Source organism: Rhinolophus sinicus, chromosome 13 (assembly GCF_057876585.1).
Source record: "Rhinolophus sinicus isolate RSI-liver-muscle chromosome 13, RSI-T2T, whole genome shotgun sequence".
Classification (NCBI taxonomy): Eukaryota; Metazoa; Chordata; class Mammalia; order Chiroptera; family Rhinolophidae; genus Rhinolophus; species Rhinolophus sinicus.
The window spans coordinates 63280789-63308781 of record NC_142513.1 but is presented as its reverse complement, the minus strand read 5'-3'; the positions used below and the strand labels follow the sequence as shown (position 1 = coordinate 63308781).

Genomic DNA, 27993 nt, shown 5'->3' with positions numbered 1-27993 from the left:
CACTGAACACTGTCTGCACCTGTGAGGAGCGCTCCCAGGGCTGGCAGCTGATGGCATCTCTAATCCAGGGGAGGTGACCCTTGAGGGTTGGCTGCAGACAAGGCACCCTCTGCTGACCCGTGAGTCACCATTGTTCTCAGACAGCACCGTTCCTTTTGTTCGGGGTACTTCTCATCATTGCAATCACTTTACTTAGAGTTCTTGGAGTAGTGTTGGTCTCCTCCACTAACTTTTAAGCTGCGTGGGGGACAGCAGTCAGTCTTCTGTGCTCACCACTTGTCACCTGCCGTTCCTAGGAAGCGTTTCACAAGCATCTGTAGGATAATTGAACCCACAGGATGTGTCACGCTACAACAAATACTTCATTTGATTATAATTCTATGCCTGGGAAACTGAGCTAATTTCTGTTTGTATTTTTGTCTAGAATGTGGCAGATCAGATTGCATTTCAAGTTGCTGGTGGGTTGACGGCCCTTGAACACATCCTGCAAGTAGTGGTCCCAGCTACAAATGTGAACACAATTTCACGAATTCCTCCTAAGTAAGTACAGTTTTTTGATGTCTTTCACTTTTCATCTATGAGTCTTCTGCCCTATGGTTTCCATATGGGAGAGCATAGGAAACTGTATGTGTACTCAGGCTTGAAGAACAAAAGCTCACACTCCCCATTCGAGAGAAAAACAGACGTACTCGACTTCACTTCCAAAACTGAAGTGGAGCCTCAGAAGCCTTACAGGGCAATCTTTCTTGTCCGTGACCTTCTGTGACCCTCCGTCAAGAAGGGCTGATAAGCTCCTGTGCAGTTCTGACAGCTTACAGACATTGAGCAGAAATGAAGAGCAGTAAGAGAAAGCTAACTTTTTGTGTTACGTGTAGAGAAGACATGAGTAAGTACAGTAGCCGAGGCCTGAGCTGTGAGATGTGGAGTCCCTGACACACAGGAGCAGTCGGAGGCCAAGACGGCCAGTCTGGGGTGCCAGCCAAGGTGCCAGGAAGTGACATGTGGCTCGGTCCTCACTGCAGATTGCTCTTTGTCCTGGGTGCCCCACACAGCCCGTGACCTGGGAGTACTTCCTGTTCCCCTACGTCGCCCTTGGTCCCTGGCCATCTGGGGCGCAGCAGCAGACAGAATTGCTTCAGCAGTATTGTGCTCCTGCGTTGTGACATGCAGGATTGCCACACATTGTGCGGGGACTCTTATTTCTAGGGTTAAATGAGAGGTGTTGGTAAACGTTTATGTATACCACCGAGAACGCTTTTAAATATTATGGTTAGCCCAACAAAATCAGTGATTCACTTGTCCACGAGATACAACAGAAAAAAATTCCAAGCGTCTGTTACCTTTTTCCTGAGAGACATTTTGGTAAAGTTGAAAAAGCACCAGCTTTGGAGCCAGACAGACCCGGGTTCTAGCTTTATCTCTGCTGGTTACTAGTGGGAGAATTTGGGTGAGTGCCGTAATACCATGGTGTGTTTCCTCGTCTGCATACAGGGGCAGTCGTATTTGCCAGACGGTACAGCTCGGGGGTCAGTTGAAATACTGGAAGAGTTCTTTGTAAACTTCAAATCATTATGTAGGTGTTAGGGGACCATTTAAAAACAGCAGCCATTCCTGGTGGCAGAGATAACGGTGAGAGTTGGCACTCACTGGCGTTCCACATCACCAGCCCCCTCTCAGGCCGCAGTGGACGTTCAAAGAAGCATCAGGCCTCGTGGGCCATCAGAAGCGATCCTGTCCTTGAGTCTTCCCCAGGCTACATTTGACCTCTCGGGAGGTCTTGACAGACGCTCGGGGACAAGGGCCCATAAGGGTGACTCCCCAAGCTACCATAGGCCGTATCATTGGAGAGCGGCCAGCCCTGGTCTTTCCATCAGCCTTGCCTGTCTCCCATCACTGTCCCTCTGGACACAGTTTTTTATGGAGGAGGAGTCTGGTCAACATGAAGGTTGAGTGCAAAACATACAGGCTCTGGAGTCAGATCTGAGCCTGAGTTTCTGCTTTCACTGGGCAGCTGTAGGAGCTGGACCTTAACACGTACCTTCAGTAGCAGACGCTCAGTTCAGTGGTGGTGCTGCCGTGAGGGCTGGGCCTGTGGACTGCTGCGATGGTGAAAAGCACCCGTGTTTACCTGTCCTGCACAGAGTCGGCGCTGTGTTAGTACTTGTAGTTTTGTTGTCCTAGCTACCGTTTTGATCCCACGTAATCCTGCTTAGTTACCGACCTTGAAATCCCTGAGTCTGTGTCACTCTGGCTTCCAAGAAGCTATAGTCTATTAATTTTAGTTGGACATTTCTTTTTTGCACCTTGAGGTCAAACTGTGTCCTAGTAAATTTGAGCCCGATCTGTCATGATCCTTTTTGGATCCCTATATGGGCTTTAATTTAATTTCTTTTCTTAAACTTGATGCCAGCCCTAAAGTTGATCTATAGAACATGTGTGTCTTCATGCAGCTGACTGGAAAATCGTAACATGTTAGAGAATACTGCAGGGTAGCACTTTTTTCCCGTGCTGTCTTAGAAGCTCTCCATTTGTTGTACCATTAGCTTCATGACCGACTGGCCCTGTTTGGGATCCGTGCCCGTGGCAGATGCGCTATTTGTAAACCACAGGGCATCCCGATAAATACCGTTGGAATGTGGGAGTGAGCTGTTTTCCCGAGAGAAGACAGTGGAGCGGTGTGAGAACACGCCACCTTGGCTATGTGTCCGCACGTCAGGACCTCCCTCCTCGGCCACACAGGCACCCTGCTGTGGCTGCTCTGCTAGCTGGCTCAGCAGGGTTTGCATCCCGTCTCTATGTGTCTATGCATTTTTATGTCCCGTCCCGGAAATTGCTCAGAAGACCCCAGGCAATACGGGAGCTGCTCTCCTGGCCGCAGAGCACACTAGTGCGGATGTCGCCCCTTTAATGTACGGATTAGAACAGACCCCTCCCCGGCGGTGGCTTCTGTACAGTCTGTCTATTCTCGTCCCACAAGTTAAGCAAGGTGCTTTTCTGCTTCTTTATGGTATGTGCACTTACCTGCCTTTAGTAAGTGAGTCTTACCAGGCAAAACAACACTTACTCAGTCAGATAACAAAAGAAAGAAATCCAGAGTGATGTGAGGTGGAGCTCTGCTTACGAGGCAGGGCATTTACAACCAGACGTCAGAATGTGCTCTCCAGAGTGGCTTCCTGTGGCTTCTCCCTGTGAGAGCTCTGCGTTTACTCCACCCTTGGAGGTGCTGAGGCGTCACAGCCTAACAGTCACCACCTGTATCCTTGGGCCAGTCACTGTGCCGGAGGCCTGGCAGGTGTCACCCTGTTTACCCTCACAGTCATCAGCAGCCACCAGAACAAGGGCGGGGACAACCTGAGGGGCCGGGATGTCCCTCTGGAAAGCATTCAGTCCTCCCAGCAGGCAGCGCGCGTGGCCGGACCTGCTGATGCTGTGTCCGTAAGGTCTTCTGTTCCCTTCTCTTGGTCCCGTGGTCCTCCCAGGCTCGAGCTGATGCAACTCGTCTTCCCGGGAGCAGGGGATCTCCCACTGGCTTCTAGAAGCAGGCAGGCAGACGGTCCAGGGCTTCCAGTTCTGCTGCCCAGGGAGACTGTCTCCCCTTCTTGGGGTCAGAGGTGTGCGTGCGTGGCCGTGGGAACGAGCGGCCCCATCTGGGAGCCATTCAGAATAGACCTGTCCTTGGGGGAACTTTCAGTATGGAAATCAGGTAGATCACAGTCTAAGTGTCACCTTTGTGCAGGAACCAGCCCAGCAGCAGACATGAGCTGTTCATGGAAGGGGCGTGTTGCTACTCGTCCCCTGTCTGCAAACTCAGCTGCCTGATGGCCTGTCCCATGCTCTCGCCTCTGAGCTCCTGCTGTGTCCTCTGGGCTCCTCTCCTCTTGTCCTTGCCTTTCTGCTGCTAATCCCTTGTCACCCCAACTTCCTGCCCTGTGGCGCTTTCATCTCCCTTGGCTGATCTTATGCACCTCAAGTTCACCTCAGCTCCTTTCCTATTTGTTGTGTCCTCTTCTCTCCTGAGTGACATGAGAACGACACGTTGTGGGCATTGCGCCCAAGCCTCTTTAAGCAACTGTATTTAAGCCGTGGGACGCGTCCCTCATGGTCATAACTGGGGTTAGACCAACAGTGGACGTTTGACTCACGAACAGCCAGCAGCATCGGATTTAGAACACAGCCCAGAAAGTTAAAGTGAGCCAGTCAAGTTTCTCTGGCGGGAATTTGCAACTGGGAAATTGTAAACCTCTGACTCATTTTTGTTCTTGTGTGTTTGAGTTTTAAAAATCGGGTAGAGTAACTTCTGGGCTGGCCGTGACAGGGCTGTGTTTATTCCAGGCTTCACAGGACTAGCCAAGGCCACTTGGGAAAAGGGGAGACCAGGCTGGCTGCTTTGTGACAGCGGAGGGGGCTAGAACTGAGCCGTCCCGTCCACAGAGCTGGCATTGTCCCTGCCCTCCTGAGGTCCAATAGCTCATTTGTTCCTGGATTCATGCGAACGTTCCCAGTAGCCTTTCAATAAATGCCACTTTTGACTTGAATAGTTTGAGTGAATTCTGTCTCTTTCAGCCAGAAGAGCCTGATACTTTCAGTGCAAATATTAAAGATTGTTAGAACTCCAGAGTGGTTGAAAATATTTGACTGTGTTATAGAGCCTATCTTGTGGACTCATACTAGTTTTTCTAAATTCTTTCATATGATGAAGGAAAGAAAGAATGAATGAATGAATGAATGCCCACAGTTTAAAGCAGAAACGGGAAGCATGCTCTAGCAGTTCTCCAGGGCGCCATTCTTTAGGAACATGACCGATTTCTACAAGCTGGGCCTGGCCAAATTTCCCCTTTGCTCCTGACGCCAGCATGGAGAATGTGTGTAGAGCTGTGTGCACTGAACTTGCTGTGCCTGTGGGTCTGAGCTGGGGACACTCAGGCAAATGCTACATCAGGGATGCAGGGGTGCGTTCTGTGCTGCTCTGTGGGCAGGACTCTCAGCAGCCCTGCTCATCTTGTCTGCAGCCAGCCCTCAAGGGTCACCTCCCCTGGTGGCCCGTGGGTTTCAGACTGAGGTCCTCACCATGAACTCTACAACTGGCCTCAGTTTGAGTCCCGTGGCTTCATCTTACCTTTACAAACAGGGAGGTGTATTTCCTTAGACTCCACTCTTTCAGGCTTGACCACGGTGACCCTGTCTCAACTTTTTAATAAAAAGGAAGCTTGTTCCAGAGGAACTTGATTATTTCACCAGCTCTTTTCTGAAGTTAGGCACTAGAATAGTTACCTGTTTTGATGATGACGTTAAGATGTTTAGAATGTGAGAAGATTTGCAAAAGCAGTTACCCCCCGCCCAAATCCTGGCAGCAGGACGCAGCTCAGAGCCTTAGTCCTGCCCACTTCCTCATACAGTAAAGATAAAGAACCGAATAATAGACCTTTATTATGATTTAACAGCACAGCTTCAACTGCTAGGAGAAGGTACAGCATTTAGAGAAGACAAGTGACCCTTTGTTAAGTCATTTTACAGTATTTAATGGGGAGACCAGCATGGCTTGCATCATTCCGGGCAGCTTTGTCTGGAATTGCAGTTTGGCTCCTTTGGGAAGCCACGCGATGTCCCCGCGGTCTTAAGCAGCTGTCCCAGAGCAGGACAGGTGCTGGTACGGGACACAAGTTCCCCAGCGTTGCACCATTTCACTCAATAAAAAGGGCAAACATGCTTTCTCGATGCGGTTGTGACTTGACCAGAATTGCACTGGCAGATGCTGGATTCATGTTTTCTGAGAAAATGAGCAGTTCTGAAACTTTTTTCTTAGCCTGGTCTACATTCACGCCCTTGCTTCTCGTGGAGAAAGCTGTCCAGTAATACATTTGGGTTGTCTGTGTGCTTAGGGAAGCCTTTCCTTGGACTGTCTTTCTTAAATCGCTCCTCTGATCTGAGGCTCTGCCTTGCTTGTCATTTCCTTTACACTGAGGCCTTCTCCCGGGAGTTATTTCATCAAGCCAGCTGTTGGGTCAGAGGTCAGGTTATTGCCTTACTGAAAACCCAAATCCATATAGAAATTTTGTGCATTGACGTTCGAGTTCATGTAAATATAGATCACTCTCACTTTTCAGATGGGTGCATCCCAGCGAGGATGGTTCCAAAGCTCGTTTCTATTAAGTGAGTGCAATTTTCTTATTAATTTCCTTTCTAAAATCAGCAGTGGATTTCCATGGGGAGGGTGTCAGTTCATTACACAATTAATGTGGAGCTTGCGGCCGCGTCCCCTGGTGTCCCAGACATTGTGACATAGCAACCCTCCCCAAAATACTCTGCAGCACTTTTAGATTTGTGATGTAGCACTTCCCTAACTTTGTAATCTTTCTTTGCCTGTCACCTTTTGTGACTTGGATTCTTGAGACACACCTACCATGTTTCCCCGAAAATAAGACCTAGCCGGACAATCAGCGTCTTTTGGAGCAAAAATTAATACAAGACCCAGTATTGTATTACCCGCTATTATATTACATTATATTATATTATAAGACCCGGTATTATATTATATTATACTCAGTATTATATTATACCGGGGCCTTTATTATAGTAAAATAAGATTGGGTCTTATATTAATTTTTACTCCAAAAGACGCATTAGAACTGATTGTCTGGCTAGGTCTTATTTTCGGGAAAGCAGGGTACATAGGATGAAGATTATAGTGTTATATTCTACACGTACGTACCACAGCCTCATGTATAATGTATCGTAGGTTAACATTTAGTTCTGTAAATCTATTGACTGTCCCATTTGGTTAGTTCTAGAACTCAATCCAGAAGTATCTGTATTTTCTTTTGTCATTTTTCTTTTTTCAATTTTATTAAATTGATTGGGATAACACTGGTTAAAAAAAAATTATATACGTTTCAAGTACATTTCTATAATACATCATCTGTGTATCGCATTGTGTGCTCACCACCCAGAGTCAGTTTTCCTTCCATCACCTTATATTTAACCCCCTTTACCTTCTTCTCTTCCATCCTTCCCCCTTTCCCTCTGGTCACCACCATCCTGCTGTGTCTATGAGTGTTTGTCTTGCTTGTTCGTTTGTTGCTTTCTGTTTTCTTTAGGAGTGAAATCCTATGGGTCTTGGCTTTTCCCACCTGAGTTATTTCACTTAGCATGATACCCTCAAGAAATAGCTGTATTTAGAATTAGAAAAAAAGGAATATAACACACTAATGGATTGATCTCAGCTGGGATTTACGAGAAGCGTCAGTGGTTTAGAGTTCAAATACCAACTGCCAGAATTTGTTGAGACCTGTTGCTGAAAACTTTACAGAGCTGTGTTAATTTTCATGTGGAAATGGGGAAATGATTCCTATTTCAAAGGGTTGTTGTGAAGATAAAGTGCCCAGATGTGTGAAGGGCGCTGTGAGTTGTCATGCTGTGGCATGTGACACCAGTGGCATTTGGGGCGGGATTGTCCTGACACTGCAAGGTATGTAACATCTTTTGACCCACTGAACACCCATGAAATCTCTGCCCCCTGTCGTTGTGACAGCCAAATATGTCAGTACATATTTCCACATGTCCCCTAGCAGGCTGGTACAGCCCTTACTGGGGACTCTGTACCGGACGGTAGAGGTGTGGCGATGATAACACATCATCCATGCCCTCAGGGGGCTCACTTAGGAGGTGAGCTAATCAGGGAAAGAAGTAATTCAGTGCACTGTGCCAAGTCTCACTCCAGAAGTGTGCACCACACGGAGACAGAGCGATTAGCCACCAGAGGAGGACGCGGAGTCCCTCCTGGAGGGTGTCACGTCTGAACTGGGTTGTGAAGAACAGTACGTCCTCTCTTAACACGGTCAGTCGGGTCTTTAGCTTTCAGCCAAACGACGTGAAATGAAACCAGTTCTCCCACTGGTTAATGAATATAAACAAGAGTTCCTACAGCTTCTCATCAATGTCACAATGAAACGATGATCTGCGAGGACCTGCTGGACAGACTCATGTTGCCAGGTGAGCAAACCCATCTTCCTGGGCAGCGAGTGCAGTGCATCAGACCACGGAGGCCGCAGGCAGTAGGAGATGCCTGGGCACCTGCGAGCAGTTGGTACCCTTAGAACACACGTGTTCTGATAAGAAGCAGCAGTATTAGAGCAGTGTCAGAACAGGACCAAAAACAGGTCGGTGTGAGTGCATTGGGAAACATGCCTGCGTCAGGGGACAGGAACAGATGCTTATTCGTTCCTCACGTTTCGGGGAGAAGCATTCCCATCCAAGTCATTCACACGTCTTTCTCTTACTGCTCCCGCTATTGTAACATATGCCCTGTTGCCCAGTGTGTTTTAACCAAGCACAAAGAGGAATTACGTCACTGAACACACTGTTATTGCTGTGTACTTAGACTTTGCTTAGAGTTGTGGGTGGAGGAGAGTGGGAGAGAAAGCCTTTGCAAAGGAGTTGTCCTGAACCCCTGCAGATTGTGTGGCATGATCAGAGAGACAAGAGGAGCACAACTGATTTATAAACCCATTACACTTATTTAACAGTCGTCGGCATATCCTCACCGATTGGTCACATTATGTAAATGAAGAAACTAAGGTTCAAATGATTGATCATCAGTCCTCAGATTGGCAGCTGGGACCAAGCGTCCTCTGCTGGTTTTCTCCCTTCTCGGGCTTATTCCTGTGTGGTACCGTCAGAGAGGTACTGCCAGGCTGCAGGCATTTGTTAAATGTCTTCTGTGCCCAAGTGCGTGTGATTTTGCTTCCAGAAAGCTTACATATGATTGGAAAGATAAGACTAGTCAGTAAGTTATTCTACACGACACACCGAACATGTAGCTCATTGAAGGTCTAAGCAGCAAGTGCTATTTCCTGCCAAGTTTGAGTCCGTGAGGCTCCTTGGTGGATCTCATACAAAGCCGGTATTTACAGGTTAGTGATGGCTGTACTTTTGTTTCTGATGAGAGCATTTAACTTTGACTATTTTAATAAAAATGAAATATCATTTCATTAATATCATATAAAAATTACTGTCATCGTTCCTATAACTTGCTGGGGTTTTATTGCTATTGTTGTTATTTTGCTTGTTGCATTTTTTTCCTTTGGTGGAGGAGGTGTTGTTTGGTTGATTGGTTTGGGGTTTTTAGTTTAGTTTTTTTGTACCGGTTTATTGGTGTGATTGTAGAATCATTTGTGGAATCATTTCTCCTCCGGAACAGGCTAAGGGCCAAAGAGGGATAAGAGGAACTGATGTAACAGAAATTGGGAAAGATGAACCCAAATGACTTGCAACTACTTGTGCACATGAGACAGTGTTCAGGGAGGATCTGGCAGTGAAGTGTGAAAAAGAACCACAGCGTTTCCATGTTATCTTTAACACCCTTTCCGGAACCTAAACCCGGCCTACGGAGGACATGTGTCACAGGGTTTACTTCCCATCAGTAACAGATGTGGAATTACAGACTTGGGCACCATGTGCCACCTCATGTGTTCATTATGTCACAGTCTCCCCATGCCCCCACCCCCACCCCGTAAACGCTGATAATATGGCATTTGCCAGTGTGTGTGAAATCCATCATTCATAAACAATTCCTTATTTCCAGGCAGGATTATTTAATGTAATTCTAAATATCTACTTTTAGATCGAGATTTACTAAAAGCAAGTAACTTTCCCCTAGACAATAAAAGTGAAAAATCGGTTTTGCAAGCTAATTTGCCATAGTGATTGATAAATAGCCTTCTCCATTTGACGTATTGCAGCATTTTGTTTCTGTCTCAAAAGACTGCACAGAGATGGTTACAGTTGACAGCTGTTGTCCCACTAATAAGATTAAAGTAAAGAAATTAGTAGTGTCGACTTTAATCTGCTGTCTACCACTGCAGACCACCTGGGGTCTCCTCCAGAGCCAACACGTTTAATTGTGAATTGACAGTTACATAACCAGATCCTACTTAAGACCGTTTCCACAGACTTGCTAATCATAGCTGTTGTGTCATCAGACAAAACAGAGCTTAACGCTAGAGCTTAAAAGTGGTGTTTTAATTTGATGCTCCCTACATTTAAAGATATATTATTAATACTGTCATCTTTGAAACATAATACCATCACAGTGGGAGGTTAATTTTAGGAAATGCACAAAGTCTAATTAGTTTGGTGCTTAAAATATATATGGTTCTCCATGTAAAATTGGAATATGTCTCTGGAATAATTAAATTGCCTACCCTAATCGTACCGAATTCACCAATTAGATAAGAACCCTTGATATAACACATCCAGTTGAAGATTTCTTACTTCTTTCTCTGAGGTGTCCTTATAATAAGGAAAATAGTTTTATTTAAAAATTGATTTGGATGGTATTAAAATGCTGTATTTTAAAATATAGTGTGCGTTACAGTAATCACTTGTTATTGTTATGTTGAGTTTTGATGCAAACGGAAGTGTAGGATGCATGTCGTTTACATCCCTGTGGTGAAGCTCGGTGCCAATAGCAGTATCTGAGCTGCTCCGGAGGTCGGCTTCCCCACAGCCTTGCCCACCGGTGTCCTTGGTCATAGGACGGAGTGGGAGGCATGGGAGGCTGTGGGGTGCACACTAGTCCTCCCAGTGCCAGGGGGGAAATTTTCCTCTTTATCCACAGCCCACACGGAGCAAAACGTCTCATTGTCCACTGCAAAAAAAACCACCAACATTCTGTCACAAGTCCACCTTCTCTGTGGTCACAAAAATGTCAAAACTGAGTGATCAATCAATCCCTTGTCGCAGTTTTAAACTCTGAATACTAACAAGGGTGAACGAATGTTAACTGTATAAATTGTACTTCAGCTTCAAAAATTATACACTGAAAGAGCAAAAAGAAGATATGATTTATAAGGGAAAGAAGATTAATTTATCATGAGACTTCTCAATAGCAATGCTTTATTTCAGCATAAAATGGAGTGACACTTTTAATGTACTCTAGAAAGTAAGATACATGCCAGAGACTTTATCCAGCAAAAGTGCCCTTCCCTTGTAAAAGGCACAGACACACTGGTACGAATGTGCCAGAACTCGGGCACCATGGTTCCCACAAGACCTTCCTAAGGAATCTAGTAGAGAACACACTTCAGACAAGCGAATGACTATAGATCCATTGACATGTGGCCTGGCAGTGAGCCCTGAAAATGGAATTGTAGCACTGAAACTCAAGTAGATTAACAGAGAGCCTCTAGGATGAAATAACTCTATGTTAAGACAACGTAGCTAGACCTTATTGTAGATGAGGCGTGGTGTGGCATATGCGAAGTGTTTTCAACAGTTTTTAGTAATCACAATTAATTAGTGGTGATACTGTCAGTTTTGTTATTCAGAAATGGTTGTTAGAATGTAGCCTACAGCAAATGAGTAATTTTCACAATTCTGAGTCTGTCATCCTTGGTGCCCTTGAGGATGGGGATTCTCGGTGTCCAAGAAAGGGGAGAGCTGTCATATCAAAGAGTTGAAAGAATTAGCAGTCCCTGACTCCTGAATTTGAACCCGAGATACCAGTAGGAATTCACAGCCTATCTTTCAGTAGGGGGAGGAGCTCCGGCCTCTTTTTATCCTAATGGGTGTTTAAAGAGTACAGTAGTGGGAATCTGGTTCATCGGTGTGTTACTATGTCCCATGCCTGTACATTCTCCTGTACGCCGCTGGGAACAGCGGTCCTTTCTGCGCCCATCTCTGTGCAGAGCCAACTCTGTGCTTCACACGATTGCTTCACACGATGAGGCTCCCAAAAGGAGGACTCGGGCAAGGACCTGGCCTGGAGGTCACTCGAGCAGTTGGGTAATCGAGTGGAGATCTCCATGGTTGGACACGAGCCTCGGTTTTCAGCCTGGAGAACCGGCGCTGCAGCTTGCGGGTGGTCACTGCTGCAGGGCCCGGCTGTGAGGGCCACTCCCGGCGTGGGCCAGTAAGCGCATCAGCATCCTCACTGCGTTACACCGCCTTCATTTCGCATCAGGCTTTTACTACTGCCTGCAGAAGTGACTGGAGTTTGCGGCTTTCCAAAGACACAGCATAATTTGAGAATGGTAATGGAAGTAAACTGTATACCATTTATTAAATGCTTCATGCACACCAAATGTACTTAGTAAATTATAATAGGTGTTGGGGCTCTGGTTTTTAAATGCTCATGCCAACTGATGTAACATATCTGCTCTCTGGACACCAGTGTAAGGAGACAGTGGACTTTGGTGAACAGTTTTCCTGATGAGTCTTAACTACTGCAAACTACATTAGGGTATAAATTGTGCGCTTATTACCGAGTCATGTCATCAAACCCTTTTAGGCTGTAACCACCCGGGGCTTTTCTCTTTCGTTATTTTATGATGTCGTAGGTACTGATCTTAGTATCAGAGGTATACTGTGCTTGTAGTGCTGTCCTTTTCCTATGTAAGTGTAAGTTGGTTGGCCAGAATGAACCTATGGCCAGAATACCCAGTTTTGTGATGTCTTTTCTGTCCTCTTGTTTTTCAAAGGAAACATTTTCAGTGAGAAGACTTAATGGATGTAAGATTCACTCACGTGGTCGTGATTATTTGGGGCACTTAATCTCAACCGACCTAACCAATGTGCTTTTGACAGAATGGCCAGTAAGAATTTAATGTCTCTGAGAAGATCATTTTAAAATCTGGGGTTTTTTGTTCGATGTTATAAAAAGTGCTTCCAGTCATTTGAGTTTTAGATTACCGGGAGGGCTGCCTGGGCACATCACCAGGCTGGGTTCAAAGAAGCAAACTTTCTGAGACAGGTGCCCTTCCAGTAGCAGCTATCTTTGAAACAAGTTTTACCAAGTGGACCAGTTTTCCCTTCCCCTCCCCGCCCCTTTTCTCATCAGAAAGAAGTTCCTTTGTGGAAGTTTCTTGGGAGAAGTTTTGTGAGCATAAGCTTGAGTAGAGGCACATTCCATCCCACATTTGACCTGTAAATGCGTTGTCTTAAGTATAAAGCACAGAAGGCATTAGCACACAATCTCTCCCACGTGTTGTCTGCTTGTTACGTGTCAGTTTATGCCTGTGACAGTCCGCAAAAGATCTTAGACAAGTTGTCTAAGGTTGTCTAAGGTTGTATTGAATGAAACAGAAAAGGAGAAATTAAAAATGAAGGCCATAAAAATTATAGGTCAAAATCAAAGGGAAAATGGGATACAATTATACAGGTATATGGGTCCGCTCGTTATTCTAACATAGAACCCTCATTTTTTAAGCCTTTAGGGATCTACAGTTTTATATGCTAATCCAACTGTAAATCTACAACACAAAAACAATGTGATATCAGCACAATGCTTGACAAAATTATCTATGAGACTAGAAAACCAGGGAGTATATTCTGTGTATTATATTAAAAGTGGCTTTTCAAACCAGTAGAATTGTAAAGAAAAAACTGTTAGACTACGTAAATTTGTGTAGCTTCCATACATAAACAATACCTTTAAAATAATGTAAGCAAAATGAAGGGCAGTAGGTAAACTGGAAAAATACTAAGATTAATCTTTTGTTGTATTTATGGAGAATTCCTATGAATCATAAAGAAAAAAATGCAAGCCTCCAATAAAAATTGTAAAATAGAGGACAAGGATAATTAACAAAAAGACAGGTATAAATGATCTCATTTTGAAAAAAAATAAAGTAAATCCCTCCTTTATACCTTATCCCACAATCAATTTTATATTGTGGATTTAAATGTCAAATCTATTAAAATACCAGAGATTAATTTAAAAATATTTTTATAATCATAAAGTGGGAAGGTCCTTCTAAATTTGACACAAAACTTCGTTGTACTAAAGGAAAATTTTCACACATTTTATCTCATAAAAACAAAAACATTCTTTATGATAAGAAAACAAAAATTAGATAAGCAACAAATGAAAATTTATTTGCCAATAAAGGTGTTACCAAAGGTTAACACCTTTATTATCAGTAAAGAATCGTATAAATCAATAAGAAAAAGACAAACTCCCCCCAATAGAAAAGTGTGTAAAAGGCTCACAATGATAATGCAAGACAACGTAAGTACACATGGCCAATAGGCACATACAAAACCCTTTACTCACACTAGAAATAAAAGCAATGCAGCCCTTCACAATACCATTCTTAGCTGTCAAGTCGGTAAAGTGGTTTTTAGGATTTTTCCTCCAGTTAGCTCATATACATTATATAAGCTTCAAGTGTATACCATAGTTATTCAGTATTTATACACCTAAAGAAATGATCACCATTTAAGTCCAGCAACCATCTGACTCCGTACCACGCTCTCACAATATTATTGACTATATTCCCCATGCTGTACATTACATCCCCATGACTTACTTGGGTTTTTGTTGTTGTTGTTTTTTTAACTTGCTTTATAGGTGGAGATCGGAACTTCTTATTCCCCTTCACCTCCCCCTCCTTTTTTAATTTTTAAAATTACAGTTGACATTCAGTATTATTTTGTATTAATTCCAGGTGTACAGCACAGTGGTCAGACATTTGTATACTTTAAGAAGTGATCCCCCTGACTAGTCTAGTACCCACCTGGCACAGTACAGTTATTACCGTATCATTGACTGTATTCCCTATGCTGTACTTTACATCCCCGTGACTATTCTGTAACTACCAGTTTGTACTTCTTAATCCCGTCACCTTTTTCACCCTGCCTCCCAACCCCCTCCCATCTATCACCCCAAGAAATCTAGTACCCACCTGACACCATACGTAGTTATTACTGTATTATTAAATATATTCCTTATGCTGTACCCCACATCCCCATGACTGCTATGTAACAACTAATTTGTACTTCTTCATCGCTTCCCCTTTTTCATCCGCCCACAAACCCCCTGTCATCTGGCAACCATCAAAATGTTCTCTGTATCTGTGAATTTGTTTCTGTTTTTGTTTATTTTGTTCTTTAGATTCCACATACAAGGAATCACATTGCATCTGTCTTTCTCTGCCTTACACTCCACTCAGCATGATACTCTCCAGGTCCATTCATGCCGCCACAGATGGCAAGAAGCCATTCCCTTCCCTGGCAGAGCAATATTCCATTGTATACATGTATCACCTCCTCTTTATCCATTCTTCCATCGATGGACACCCAGGCTGCCTCCATGTCTTGGTCATTGTAAGCAATGCTGCAATGAACATGTGGATGCACACGTCCCCTCAAAGCAGTGTTTTGTGTTTCTTCAGCAGCCCATGTGGGAATCAAACCAGCAACCTTGGTGTTACGAGCACCGCGCTCTAACCACTGAGCCACCCAGCCACCCCTGAAGTGAGTCTCTTGTAGGCAGCGTATGTAAGGGTCTTGTTTTCTTATCCATTCAGCCCTCCTATGTCTTTAGATTGGATTCTTTAATTCACTTACATTGAAAGTAATTGTTGATAGATACGTAGCTATTGCCATTTTATTACTCATATTTTTTATCTTTTTTCTTTTTTTTTTTCCATCTTAAAGAAGTCCCTCTAACATTCCTTGTAATACTGGTTTGTTGGTGATGAACTCCTTCAGCTTTTTCTTGTCTGGGAAGCTGTTTATCTGTCCTTCGATTGTAAATGATAGCTTTGCTGGGTGGAGTAATCATTGTAGGTCCTTGCTTTTTCATCACTTTGAATATTTTGTGCCAGTCCCTTCTAGCCTGTACAGTTTCTGTTGAGAAATCAGCTGACAGTCTTATGGGGGCTCCCTTACAAGTAACTTGTTGCCTTTCTCTTGCTGCTTTTAAGATTCTTTGTCTTTAACCTTTGCCATTGTAATTATAATGTGCCTTGGTGGGCCTGTTTGGGTTCATCCTCTTTGGGACTCTGTGCTTCCTGGGCTTGTATGTCTATTTCCTTTCACCAGGTTAAGGAAGTTTTCAGTGGTTACTTCTTCAAATAGGTTCTCAATCCCTTGTTCTCTCTTCTACTTCTGGTAGTCCTGTGATGCAAATGTTATTACGCTTGATGTTGTCCCAGAGGTCTCTTAAACCGTCCCCATTTTTTTGGATTCTTTTTCTTTTTGCTGTTCCGATTGGATGTTTTCTTCTACCTTGTCTTGCAAACAACCAATTCAATCCTCTGCTGCATCTAGTCTGCTGGTGATTCCGTCTAGTACATTCTTCATTTCAGTTATTGTATTCTTCACTTCTGACTGGTTCTATTTTATGGTTTCTATGTCCTTTTTTATGTTTGCTATCTCTTTGTTGAAGTTCTCACTAAGTTCCTTGAGTATCATTATAACCATTGTTTTGAATTCTGTATCTGGTAGGTTGCTTGCCTCTATTTTGTTTAGTTCTGTTTCTGGAGTTTTCTTTCATTTGGGATGTATTTCTTTGTTTCCTCATTTTAGCTGCCTCTCTGTTTCCTTCTATGTACTAGGTAGTTCTGCTACGTCCCCCAGCCTTGGCCAGGTGGCTTTATGTAGTAGGTTCTCTGTGGGACCCAGTGGCACAGTCTCCCTGGTTACCTGAGCCGGGTGCTCCAGGAGTGTCCTTTATGTAGGTGTGTGTGCTGTCCTGTTATAGTTGAACCTTGGTTGCTATTGGCACATTAGTGGATAGGATTAACCTTCAGGCTGACTGGCTGTGAGGTTTGGCCACGTCCACAGCTTACAGACTGCTGTGTGGGGCGCTTACCCCACTGAGTGGGATTTGCCCCAGTGGATTCTGGTGCCTGTTGAGACAGCCCTTTGGGTGTGCCACTTGTGGGGCTAATTAGGCAGTACCCTGCTGTGGTCAAAAGCCAATCTCCAAGTATGTTGGTTCTGGGGCCTCTTGAGAGGGGCTCCAGTGCAGGCTCAGGTCAGCCACTGCCTGTGACCAGCTGGGGGGCTACCTGGTAGGAGCTCCAAAGCAATCTGCAGTTGTTTGCAGCGTGTATGAAATCTGGAGGCACATGGGAGAGGCCACACTGCCAATCGAGGGTGACTGCTACCAGCAACAGGCCTGGGGTAGCTCCGCAAAAAGCCAGGACACCTCGAATCTTGCTGCCACTTGTCAGCTCCCCTAAGGTTCATCCCCTGATGAAGCCTTGTGTGGTACATGGGTTCGGTGAGGCAGGGTCTCAGGGAGTCACTTTAGTCGGAAGAGTTGTGGTCACCAGGTTAATGTGTATTCTGGTTTGGTGCCAGTGCTGAGCCTGGAACTACTCAACAAAAGTCTCAGAGCTCACCGAGGCCAGTCGCAGCCCACTTGGGGCCCATAGACCCGGAGAGTTTTCGTAGGAAGAGTGCAATGTGGGTGGGGTTGGCTGCTCCCTGAGAAAGTGCCTCAGGCTTTGGGGGAGATGGGTGGGTTGGGGTCTCAATGAGTCAGCAGGGTGGAGCTGCAGAGCTCATCCAGCCAATCAGATTCAGATTTGGCCGGAAGCGTAGGGGGCGGGCTCAATGCAGGAAAGATGGCTTCCGCCTGCTGGCCACTGGGGAGGAGGGTCTCTTCACAGGGAAATGCCGACTCTCCTCCAGCTCTCCCTGAGAAGCGATACACCTCAGTCTGCACCCCACCCCCACCCCGTATGTCTCGGATAACCCCTCGAGTCACCATCAGTCCGCTGGAGCCCAAGGTGAGTGCCTAGGACCAAGTGAGTCTGTGCACGGGCCATTTAAGAGAATGTCTAGGTTTCCCGCCACCTCTGTTCCATCCAGATGGTTAGAATCCCCTCTGTTTTTCACAGCCAGGTGTTGTGGGGGCTCCTCTTCCCGGCACCAGTACTCTGGGCTGTTGAGGCCGGTGTGGGGGGCTGGGGTCCATCGCTCCTCTGGGAGAATCCTCCTCGGCCAGGATATCCCACCTGTTTCTCAGCCACCACATGCAGGTGGGACTGGTTGGCGTTTCCACTCCTCCTTCTAGCCTCCACATGGCTCCTTCTTTGTATCCTTCATTATAAACCTTCTATTCAGCCAGACTTAACATGCTTCTCCAGGTTCACTGTTCTATAATTTAGTTGTAATTTTAATGTGTTCACGGAAGAAAGCAATGTTTATCTACTCCGCCATCTTGGATCTCCCCAGTAAAGATTTTTTTTTTAATGAGATTATGCAGTGTTGGTAAAAGCACAGAGACACTCTTCTTCTGGGAATATAAATTAGTTCAAATATTTTTTTTTCTGAAGGGCAGTTTGAATTGGGCGATGTCTGTCAAAAATCTGAACAGCGTTCGTGTCCTTTGCCCCAAATCATGCTCCCTAGAGGTTTCTCCTAAGGAGGAAGATGAACTGCAGTGAACATGGGTTGTGTTGTGGAGCTGCCAAGCATGTAAGGGGCCCTCCTGCTGTAGAATCTGCGGACACCAGGTGCTGGCTTCCTGTCTCCCTTGTGTCTAGGTGCAGGCTTCACAGCCCCTCCCACCCACTCCAGGCTTCTGTTCTGGAGCTGATGAAGAGGCAGGGACATCCCAAACTCTTCCTTGGACAGCTGCCGGCAGCGACACCTGCTGTCCAAAGTCACAGGCACATTCAAGCCGTGGCATGTGCTGTCCAGCGGATTTTTCAGCAGATCAGCTTGGGGGTGTGGGGTTTGAGTGTTGATCCTGGCAATGTAACTTCTGTGCCTGTGTTTTCTAAATCTGATGATATACCCAGTAGCCTGTCAGTTAATTCCCTTTCCATCTAAATCAACCAGAACTTTCTTCCTGTGGTTTGGAACTAAGAACTCTGTTAACAAACGGCATTATTTATAACATTGAAAATTGGACACAACAATAGTAAGGGGAGTGGTTAAAGTAACATTGTATATCCATAGGGTGACTCCGTTCAGCCTTTTAAAATCATGCCATGTATATCAGTTTGAGTATTTTTATCAGGGAAAGAATATCGAATAAGACACTGGAGGCTTACAAACTTGTTGGAAGTGGTTGTAGACTTCTGGATGACTCCACAGCAAAACCACCAGGTCCGCAGGGGATGCTTCTCTCTGAGGGCTACGCAAGCTAGGAAGGGAGGCAGGAAGCTACTGCTACATAGAACTGTCTCTCATGCCCAGGAATCCAGAGAACGGGTATGTGATGCCGCAGGCCCGAGGTTAAGAAACCACATCAAGTAGCACATGTTACCCCATGGTTCCTAATACCCGGCACCAGGAAGTAGGAGCTGCTCTGCGGCTGCCGGAAAGCATCCATTTCCAAAGCAGCCCAGAGCCACAGGGAGGTGACTGGGACTCCCTTCAACCTCCCAACCCTGTATGGCCCTGCTTGTGCAGGGAGAGCAGCTCTTACACATACAGACGGTCTCTGGAAGGCTACGTACACTAGTGACCGTGGTGATCTGGAAGGTGAGGAACTGAGTGACTAAGGGACAGAAGGAACAGGGAGGTGCTTTTCACCTCATACCCCTTTTGTTGTGGGTTGTACTCTGGTCCTCATTCCTATTCAGAAAGTTACCGAATTAAATTTCAGTTGTAGCAAAGCTCAGTCCATTTTACTGTACTCCAGGGGATTGAATCCCAGGCCTCACGGAGCCCTTCCAGGCTCTGTGGGCGAAACGGGCAGAGTGGGGCCCTGGCTCTGCCACTTCTGCCTCAGTCAGAGCAACTCTGATTTCACCTGTTCCATGCTTTATGCTTCTGAGTAAGAAAGCATTGTGCTGCTTTGTAAAACAATTGAAGAGCATTGTTAACAGAAGAATACTAAATGTCATGGAGAAATATTCATTATGGGTTTGTTAAGTAAACATTCTTACAAGAGTAGGAAAAAAACCTGAAAGTACAAATACCAGATTCTTTCTAGATAGATTTTTACTCTTTCTTTGTACTTTTCTGTCCTAAAATGACTACAGTTATTTTGAAAATTATTTTTATAATTATAAATACGTTATTTTTAAATTAAAAAGAAAAGCACTCTTTTGCAAAATCTACATATGTTATCTAATAAATGAAACGGTCCTGATTGGAACTTGTGACAGGTTTGCGAGGTAGGTCCTCCAAATACGATCACGTGTGGGCCAAGGTCTTCCGTATGGTGCTCAGGGACTGAGCGGGGCCACTCAGCTGAGCCTCCTAGTGGCTCCCTTCACCTGGGAGCCTTTTCGTGGTTCATGCCAGTGTGCCATGAAGGGCTCAGAGAAGCTCTGTGCGTTACTGTCCTGGAAACACTAGCTCCTGTAAGGCAGCCTGCCGTCGTTTACTCAGAACACTTCATCTATGCCTCATTCACAACACGAATAATAGCACCGACAATCCCAATCAAGACTGCCGTTTACTCAGAATTTTAACACGCGCCAGGTACTATCCTGGGTACTTTGCATCTGTTGTCTCATTTAATTTTTATGACAACCATGTGAAGCTGAGGTGTTGTCATCCCAGTTTTGTAGGTGACAAAATGGATGCTATGATGTAAAATTAGTAACTTGCCAAAATCTCAAATGACGGGAGTAGATGCGAATGGGTATATCTGACTCCAGTGTGTCTCCTCTTCACTAGTGTGTTTGATTATGTCCAGTTTTCAGGAACCATCAGTTATGTGACAAGGTAGGGCTGTGTGCACTCACAGGTGACGGCAGGTCCAACAGGGGCTCTCTTCACCGTCTCTCTCCCACTGGAGCATCAGCTCCATGAGGACAGAGCATCTGTCTTGCCCGCCGAGCACCGCGCCTGCAAAGCCGTAGGTACTGGGATGGCTGTTGAATGAATGAGCCCGCTCGCCCACACTCCCGTCCGTGTGGTTCTTAGACCTGTGCCTCTCTACTCGGGCTGCACATGACAACTGCCAAGGGCTTTGAAACCGGCGGGTTTCTCGGGAGCAGCCTAGGCCCCTCGCTGCTTTGAAAGCTCTAGGTGCTTCCAGCCCAGGCAGACTGTAGGCCCTGTCTGAGCAGTGCTTCTCCACCTTGCAGGCGCATCCGGGTTACCTGCAGGGCTCGTTGAAACACATGCTGCGGCCGCCACCCCAAGTCTCCGTCCTAGGTCTGGGGTGGAGGCTGCGGGTCTGCATTTCTCAGCCGTCCCCGGTGGTACTGATGCTGGGAGTGCATGCGTCGCACTGTCAGAGTCACTGTCCTAGGGGACTGGCTGTAAGGACTCGGTCAGGTCATGTTCACCTTGGACTCAAGCAGCAGGTTGAATCAGGCCACTTGTGCCGTGCAGGTTTGCATCCCAGTCCTCAGAGCACCCAGGAGGGTGCCCACTGATTTTGTTCCACAGCTTTTTCAACAGCGGCATATACATTTTCTGAAACCCCAGGAGGAAAACGTTTCTTCCATCAATGTGAGCGCAGCCCGTGTGCTCTGTCGGTCCTCCCCTGTGGAGGCACATGGGCTGCGTGTCTGTGCAGCCTCCAGGAGGGCGCTGCTCACCTCCCAGAGCTCTGCAGGTCTCATTGCCCAGGGAGAGCCTGGCTGCTCCGCATGGCCCTTCTCCCATGCTCAGCTGCACGTGCCATGGGCCGGGATATCTGCAGCCCCCACATCATCCAAAGAGTTCTGACCCCAATGTCCTGGGTGACATCAGGCTTAGGTTCTGGACACACTGGGAACTACGTCTCCATTGCCTGCGGCCACAACCGAGAAATGAATCGGGGGCAGGAGTGGTACTGACGGACACTGGGCTTTGGCTCTAACTACAAGCTTTCCCCCCTAGCCGACGGGCCTTGCACCTAGTAATACTGGCTTGTTTTCAGACTGACTTCCATCCCACACTAGTCACTTCGTACTGTTCCTTTTATGTATTTAAATTGCTTAGAGAAGACATGCTCAGACTTTATAAATGGTGTTTTTCTCCTTCTGTTAGGTCTGTGTGCAGTGCAATCAATGTTTACAACCTCACCTGCAACAACTGCTCAGAAAACTGCACTGATGTTCTGTTTAGTAACAAGATTACCTTCTTAATGGACCTCTTGCTACACTACTTGACGGTATGTGATATTATTGCTTTGACTTAGAAGCAGTTAAGGCTTGAGAAATATTTCCTGTGGAGAAAACCAAAAGAATTCGGCTTATTTACTCTCCAGATGACCAAAAGTGCAAGTGGTTGGGAGAGTGCACTAGGGCCTGGCAGAGAAGCCTCCTAATTTGAAAATCTCATATTGGACTCTTCTAGGTTCCACCATTCAATGGAACATGTACTGTGACATTTGTCAGACCCCCACATTGATCCGGTTAGACTGGGCTTTTGAATCAGGTGGGCTCACAGCCCGAGCTGCAGGCCCAGGAGGAGCACCTGGGGGTGGGGGGGTGGGGGGGTGGGGGGTGGGGGGCGGAGCAGGAGAGCTGGGAAGCCTCTGAACCTGTCTTGCCAGCTCAGTTTACAAAGGGATTGGTGATGGCTGCTGATTTTCTCTTTTTCAAAGCAGGGAACTCCCCTGTCTGTTGTCCTTTGAAACGGGAGCAAGCAACCAGTGGTAGCCTTAGGTGTTACTTCAGTTCCAGATGTGCACTAGCTAAGCTTGGTTAATTTCCAAAGCTTTAGGATGGTCACCTGCAGTCTCCAGACCTGGCCCTGGGGCCAGAGATGTCCTGGGGAGGTTTCGGAGCCCCTGAGGTAGCGGCACAAAATCGCCCTCAAGCTGTAAGTTCCCCATGCAGGAGATTTCCTCTTCAGGACCCATGTGCTTGTGTTCAGCGCACACTTCCCACAGCCCTTCGTGCTCTCACGCCTGGTGCCGTGCCCTCTCCTTCCCCATCTGCTCGATTCCTCACACTCCACACTCAGCCTTAGCTGAGACACAGTGGTACCTTCCTCGTGAAACCTCCCCAACCTAACAACCCTCTCCAAGTCTACGTTAGGGATCCTCCGTGTGTGCTCCTAGGCCTTCCGTCTCTCTGGCATCGCTCATACTGAATTGTACACACTGTTCCCTTGTCCGTCTCCCCTGCTGGCCGTAAAATCCGTGAGACCTTATCACGGTCTCCAAGAGCCTAACCCAGGGCCTGATTCGTAGCAGGTTGAGTACATAGTCCATGAACATGTGTATGAATCAGTGGATCCCCATGTGTCTCAAGCTGAAAATCAGAAAGGGAGTGATGAAGCCCTATCGGGCTGGTTCCTGGCAGTGAGAGACCTAGGACTGTCACGCAGCACAACCCAGAGTCATTGTTTGAGGGCAAGTTAGATGTGGTTTTATCTGTGAGAGAAGGCATTAAAAGATGGGCAAGACATTTGAGCATAAAATTTTATCAGAAATGGTGGAAACATCGGGGACTAGGAGAAAATACTTAGCATTTATTGGATGGCCTTCTGTTCCAGCCATTTTAATATTTATATTGGCTCATTTAATTTTTAAAACATGGAGTCAGCGTTATTATCCCATTTTACTCATGCGGAAACTTGAGTCCCAGAGGGGCTGGCTTGCCCAAGGCTACCACGCAGGTAATAGATCACAGAGCCAGGAGTCAGTCAAGCCCAGGTCAGATGTCTTTGGAGAGGACGGGGAGACTTTGTAAGACTAGGTACATAAAGTCAAACTGTAACGTGCTGCTGCTGTACGTGAGGTGATGACCGTGCAGTGTATTCCGATGAAGTTTGCTAGAGCAAACACCTTGCATCTGTTCAAGAGAAATTGTGGTTTGAGAATTCTGCCTTAGGAGTGACAAACTCAGAAAAGCCTAAAACTGCCTGGCTGTTTTTTCCCAGGCCAGCCTAGTAAAATACATGCCCGCAGGTGGCCGTTACCAGCACCGCTGCCTTCCATTCCCTCCCCAGACCACCCGCCACCCAGAGGAAACGTGTTCCAGACTCAGGTGAGCCAGGTGTGCAGTACGTCAGGGCACTGGCCTGGGGAGAGGACGATGTGGCTCGCATACCTCCTCTTGCCGTGGACCCTTGGAAGAAGTTCAGACTCAGGTGTCGGCCTGTAAGTGTATCTCAGAACTCTAGGTGTGCATTTTATATGCTGAGTGTCCCAAAAAGCAGGCTGTGAAGGGGTTGTTTTGCCTCTGGCACATACCAGTGATGGGCAGCTAGACAAAAGATAGCAGTCCAGAGAGCCGCACTGAGTCGGTTATGCTGCCCAGTGGAGGCAGCTTCCCCTGCACAGTTCCGCGTATCAAACCTCATTTGGAAGACTAGAAAGAACTTTTCAGTCTCAGAAGATAAGCCCCTCCTTCCTTCATGAGGCACTTTTGAAATTACTTCCTGGATGAAATAAGCAAGAGAAAACTCAATCTCGCAGTGAAAGAATCAGTACTGAGTGAGGAAATTACATAGAAAAAAAGAAAACCCTATAGAAAACTGTGAGCAGGTAATGGAACTGAATGTGAGGAAGACTGTTGGAAATAGGAAGTGGTGCTGAGGAAGAGAGCCTGCTCAGTCCAGGAAGGCCCAGCCTTCTCCCCAGCCCGACCCAGCCCAGCGGGAGGCGTGGCCCCTGCAGGCCACCACCGGTGTTTCCATTGCAGCCACTTGGTCTGAGATGCTTGTCAGTTTGCATTCACTTTATGGATAACTGCCAAAGTGGTGTTTCTAACATTAAGCAGAAAGCCCCAATGAAATAGGAAGGCAAATGTTGTCAGCTATGGACAGAGAATACAAGATCGGTATGAAAATCAACTTGATTCGCTTTACATTAAGCTGGCTTCTTGGGGCTGATGAAGAAGTGACAATTGGTCCTCAAAGTGCATTTACGGTTTCTGAATAATGAGGTTAGTCTGTGTCACCCAGAGTGATCTCCACAACCCTTAGCTACAATATTTCTTGCCCGCTGGCCAAGAATAAAGCTCTTGTGGAATCCTTTTTCCTTTTTTTTTTTTTAAATGGAAGAGACATCTGAAAGGCAGTGTCTGACCTGTGACCAGTTTCCACCTCCCTCCATGGAGACCAGATTTCTCCCGGAGCCTTGGTAAAAGAGAAACCCAATGGAAGGAAGTCAGTGTGGGCTGAGAGGAAGCACATGACCCTTAGAGTCTGATCAGCTCGGGGTCAAGCCCAGCTCTTCTGTTAAGTAACTACGAAACTGGGGCATGTCGCTTGTTCTTTCTGAGCTTTGCTTCAGAAATCTGTAGAAATGAACTGCAGTGACATAGGACAAGCTTCAACACCTGGCACAGTGGGCAGACCTAACAGCCGTTCGTTTTCGCCCTGCTTTCTGTGCCGCCCCCGCCCAAAGAAGTGTGGCTTGTGACCTGGCTGTTGCTTGGAACCTTCAGGTTGTCATTTTGAGCATAAGCAGTCACACCGATTTATAGTAAATAATAACTTCAGAGGAAATACAGACGAGGGAGTCTAAGTTATGAAGCCATATGACTGTCACCTTAAAGTGCCTTTTGCGCTCTTATGTCTGTCTTTTCTTGTCTGCCTCCAGAATTAGTACCACAGTTGCTAGGGCCTGCCTCTAAAATGGTCACCGCTTTTCTCTTTGATATTTTGTTCTGTCCTTCTATAAACCAGTAAGCCATGGCTTGTCCCAGCTGTTTGTAAAACCAGTCTGTCGGCTCTGAATGACCCTTAGGGTGAGCATCGTATCCCTCTGACCCCTTGCCCATATATATGGTGTATATTCAGATGCCAGAGGAGCAAGTGATTGGGCAAGGGATGGGAATTTGGGTATCTCAGAAGTCTTTTGGATTTCTTCTTGAGCTCAACTATATTTTTAAAAGATGCAATTACTGGATAAAATACTTCTAGATAAGAGAAAGGTTGCTACTTCTGCATGCATACTGTTTTATTTGGAATACTTAATGATGAAAATCAGTGCAAGATTTTGAAAAGAAAGGAATAGAAAAGTGTGTGATGAGTGAAGAACAGTGACGTAACCCAGAAGTGTATGTCTCGTATTCCTGTTGTAGTGTGTAAAAGAAAAAGAAAGTTGTGTCTTCAGGGGATTTATTGAATTAATTTAAAAGTGTGGCTGGTTGAATATGTAAGTTACATTCTGTCTGTCTGAAGGCCCCATGAATATTACAGTAAATTGATAAAGTCCTGAATCCTGTAGGACAAAGACAGTGGGAAGGAAATGGAAGCAAGCGTGTTTTAATCTGGAAAACATGTGATTGAGACACAGTTGCCTAAAAGCTAAAACTGAAATTAGCAGGCGAAAGAGTGCCAGAAGAAATTTTGTGTCACAAACCCCAGGAATTAGGACTACTGGGTATGTCAAAAAATGAGGACATAGGTGGAGCTAGAAGGGGGAGGGGATTGGCTGGAAGTCTAAATAAGAGGCAGATTGATGCACAGATAGATCACTAAGTGTAGCGTTGTGGTCTGTAGCCAACCACAAGCTGCATACAAACTGAGTGAGGGGCTTCAGTTTGGATGAGGAAGCAGAGACCCACTTTTCCACCAGAGAAACCCAGCTGTCAGTATTCACACATCTCTTCTCCTGGAACAGTTTCACAAGAATGAAACCCCATATCCCCCAGGCCTAAAGAGTATATAACATGTCCTCTCTATTTTCTCACATTCATGGGAAAAGGGCTGAGTGTATGATCTCTTCTATGGCCGTTCCTGGTGTCCCCATGTCCTGAGTAACTTGGTTCCATCTCTGTCTTCTTCCAGACCTGGGGTAAGAGTCACTGTCTGTCCAAGTAGTAAATGGGACTTAGAGCATCTAAGCAGTTTTTTCTCGTTTCTGGGATATCATACTTTTTAAAGATTCCCTTTGTTCCCTGCTCGTCTGTTTCCTTGGAGTTCCTTCTCTGTGGGGTGATCTGGGGCTTGTCCTCATGAGACAAAACCAAGTTGTTAGAAGAACAAAACATACAGGGAGCCAAGAAGTTTCCTGAAAATGAAAAATATGATTGAATGCAAAACTTGGTTTGGTAGAAGGACTGGAAAATAAAGTTAAGGAAATGACCTAAGAAGTAAGGACAGAATACAAGGAGATGAAAAGCAGAAGAAAAGAATATAAGAAAATTAGAGGCTGAGTTTGGGACCAAAATCTAACAGAGAAAATGAATGGGAGGAAATTAGCAAAGAGGTAATGCGGGAAATTGACCCAGGAGTGAAGCACATTGACTTTCAGGATGAAAAGACCACTGAGTCGTTGCACAAAAGCTGAAGAAAGAGCCACACCAAGATCCAGGAACTCGGGGATAAGAATTCCCTCACAGTGTCCAGAGAGGACAAAAGCGAGGATACAGAGCATGAGTGAGGGCTTAGGTTGGACTTCTCAGCAACGGCCTTGAACTCACAAACACTGGAGCAGCCCTTCGAAACTGGAAGGAAAATTAGCCCTGACCAGGATCCTACATCCAGTCCAGCTATCAGACAAGTGTAAGGATGGCATGAAGGTATTTTCAGAATTTTTCTTCCCATGCCCCTTTCTTAGGAGGTTGTTAGAATAGATCCTACAACAGAATGAGAGCACTACGTGGAAGAAAAGGAAGACGGGAATCCAGGAGATAAGAAGGGAGGGGTGGAAGGAGTTCCCAGCTCCAGGCGAAGGGCGCCCTGGAATGAGAGCTGTGTGGTGGCCGACGGGGACCAGTCAGACGGGAGCAGGAGGGTGCATCCAGGGAGAGTGTCTCCATTGGAGGAGAAGCAGCAGCAACAATCCCATGTGTGTTTGAACCTGAGGACGCCCCACTGTAACCGGAAAAGCTGACAATGAATTAATGATCTATAAATAGGAAATTCAACATATGCAAAAGTTAGCTGAGTGAGAACAGAAATTTGTGCCAGAAAGGAAGTGTAGTCCTCATTTACCAAACACCTTGGCTGGAAATAATGTTTGCGGTCCCAGTGAAGAAAGAGTGTCATGCTGTCAGTACTGCTGAGCACCCGGGAATCTGACTCTCCCCTCTTCTCGGGCACATAGTAGGGCTACCCTGTGCTTGGGTTGGACTGACTGTGTGCTTAGTTCTGGCCAGTAAAGCGTGAGCAGGAGTGCTGCATGTCACTTCCAGGTGACACATTTCATGTTGGCACAAGACCTTCCCAAGATCTTTTTCCTCTGCTACTGCCCTGCAGTGCTCTGTGCTGTCCAGCACACCGGCCGCAGTTTACATTAAAATGAAAACTTCAGTCCCCGAGTTACAGCACATTCCAAGCGCTCAGTAGCCACGCATGGCTCGCAGAGATACAGGACGGCGTCGCTTAAAACATTTCCGTCGTCTTAGGAAGTTCTGTTGGGGGGGTGTTGCTTTTTCGCTGGTGCTCCAGAGGAAGGACAGC

At 46.1% G+C, this 27993-nt stretch overlaps 1 protein-coding gene across 26 annotated transcripts in view; it reads left to right on the top strand.

Moving 5' to 3' along the window:
• Positions 1–27993, top strand: part of SCAPER (S-phase cyclin A associated protein in the ER) — a 220490-nt gene that overhangs the window by 141292 nt on the left and 51205 nt on the right. For all 26 annotated transcript variants that reach the window (XM_088789438.1, XM_088789431.1, XM_088789429.1 and 23 more), the window contains 2 exons: positions 425–540; positions 21676–21799. In XM_088789438.1, the coding sequence (XP_088645564.1) occupies positions 425–540; positions 21676–21799 (240 nt within the window). The remainder of the gene's footprint in view (positions 1–424; positions 541–21675; positions 21800–27993) is intronic.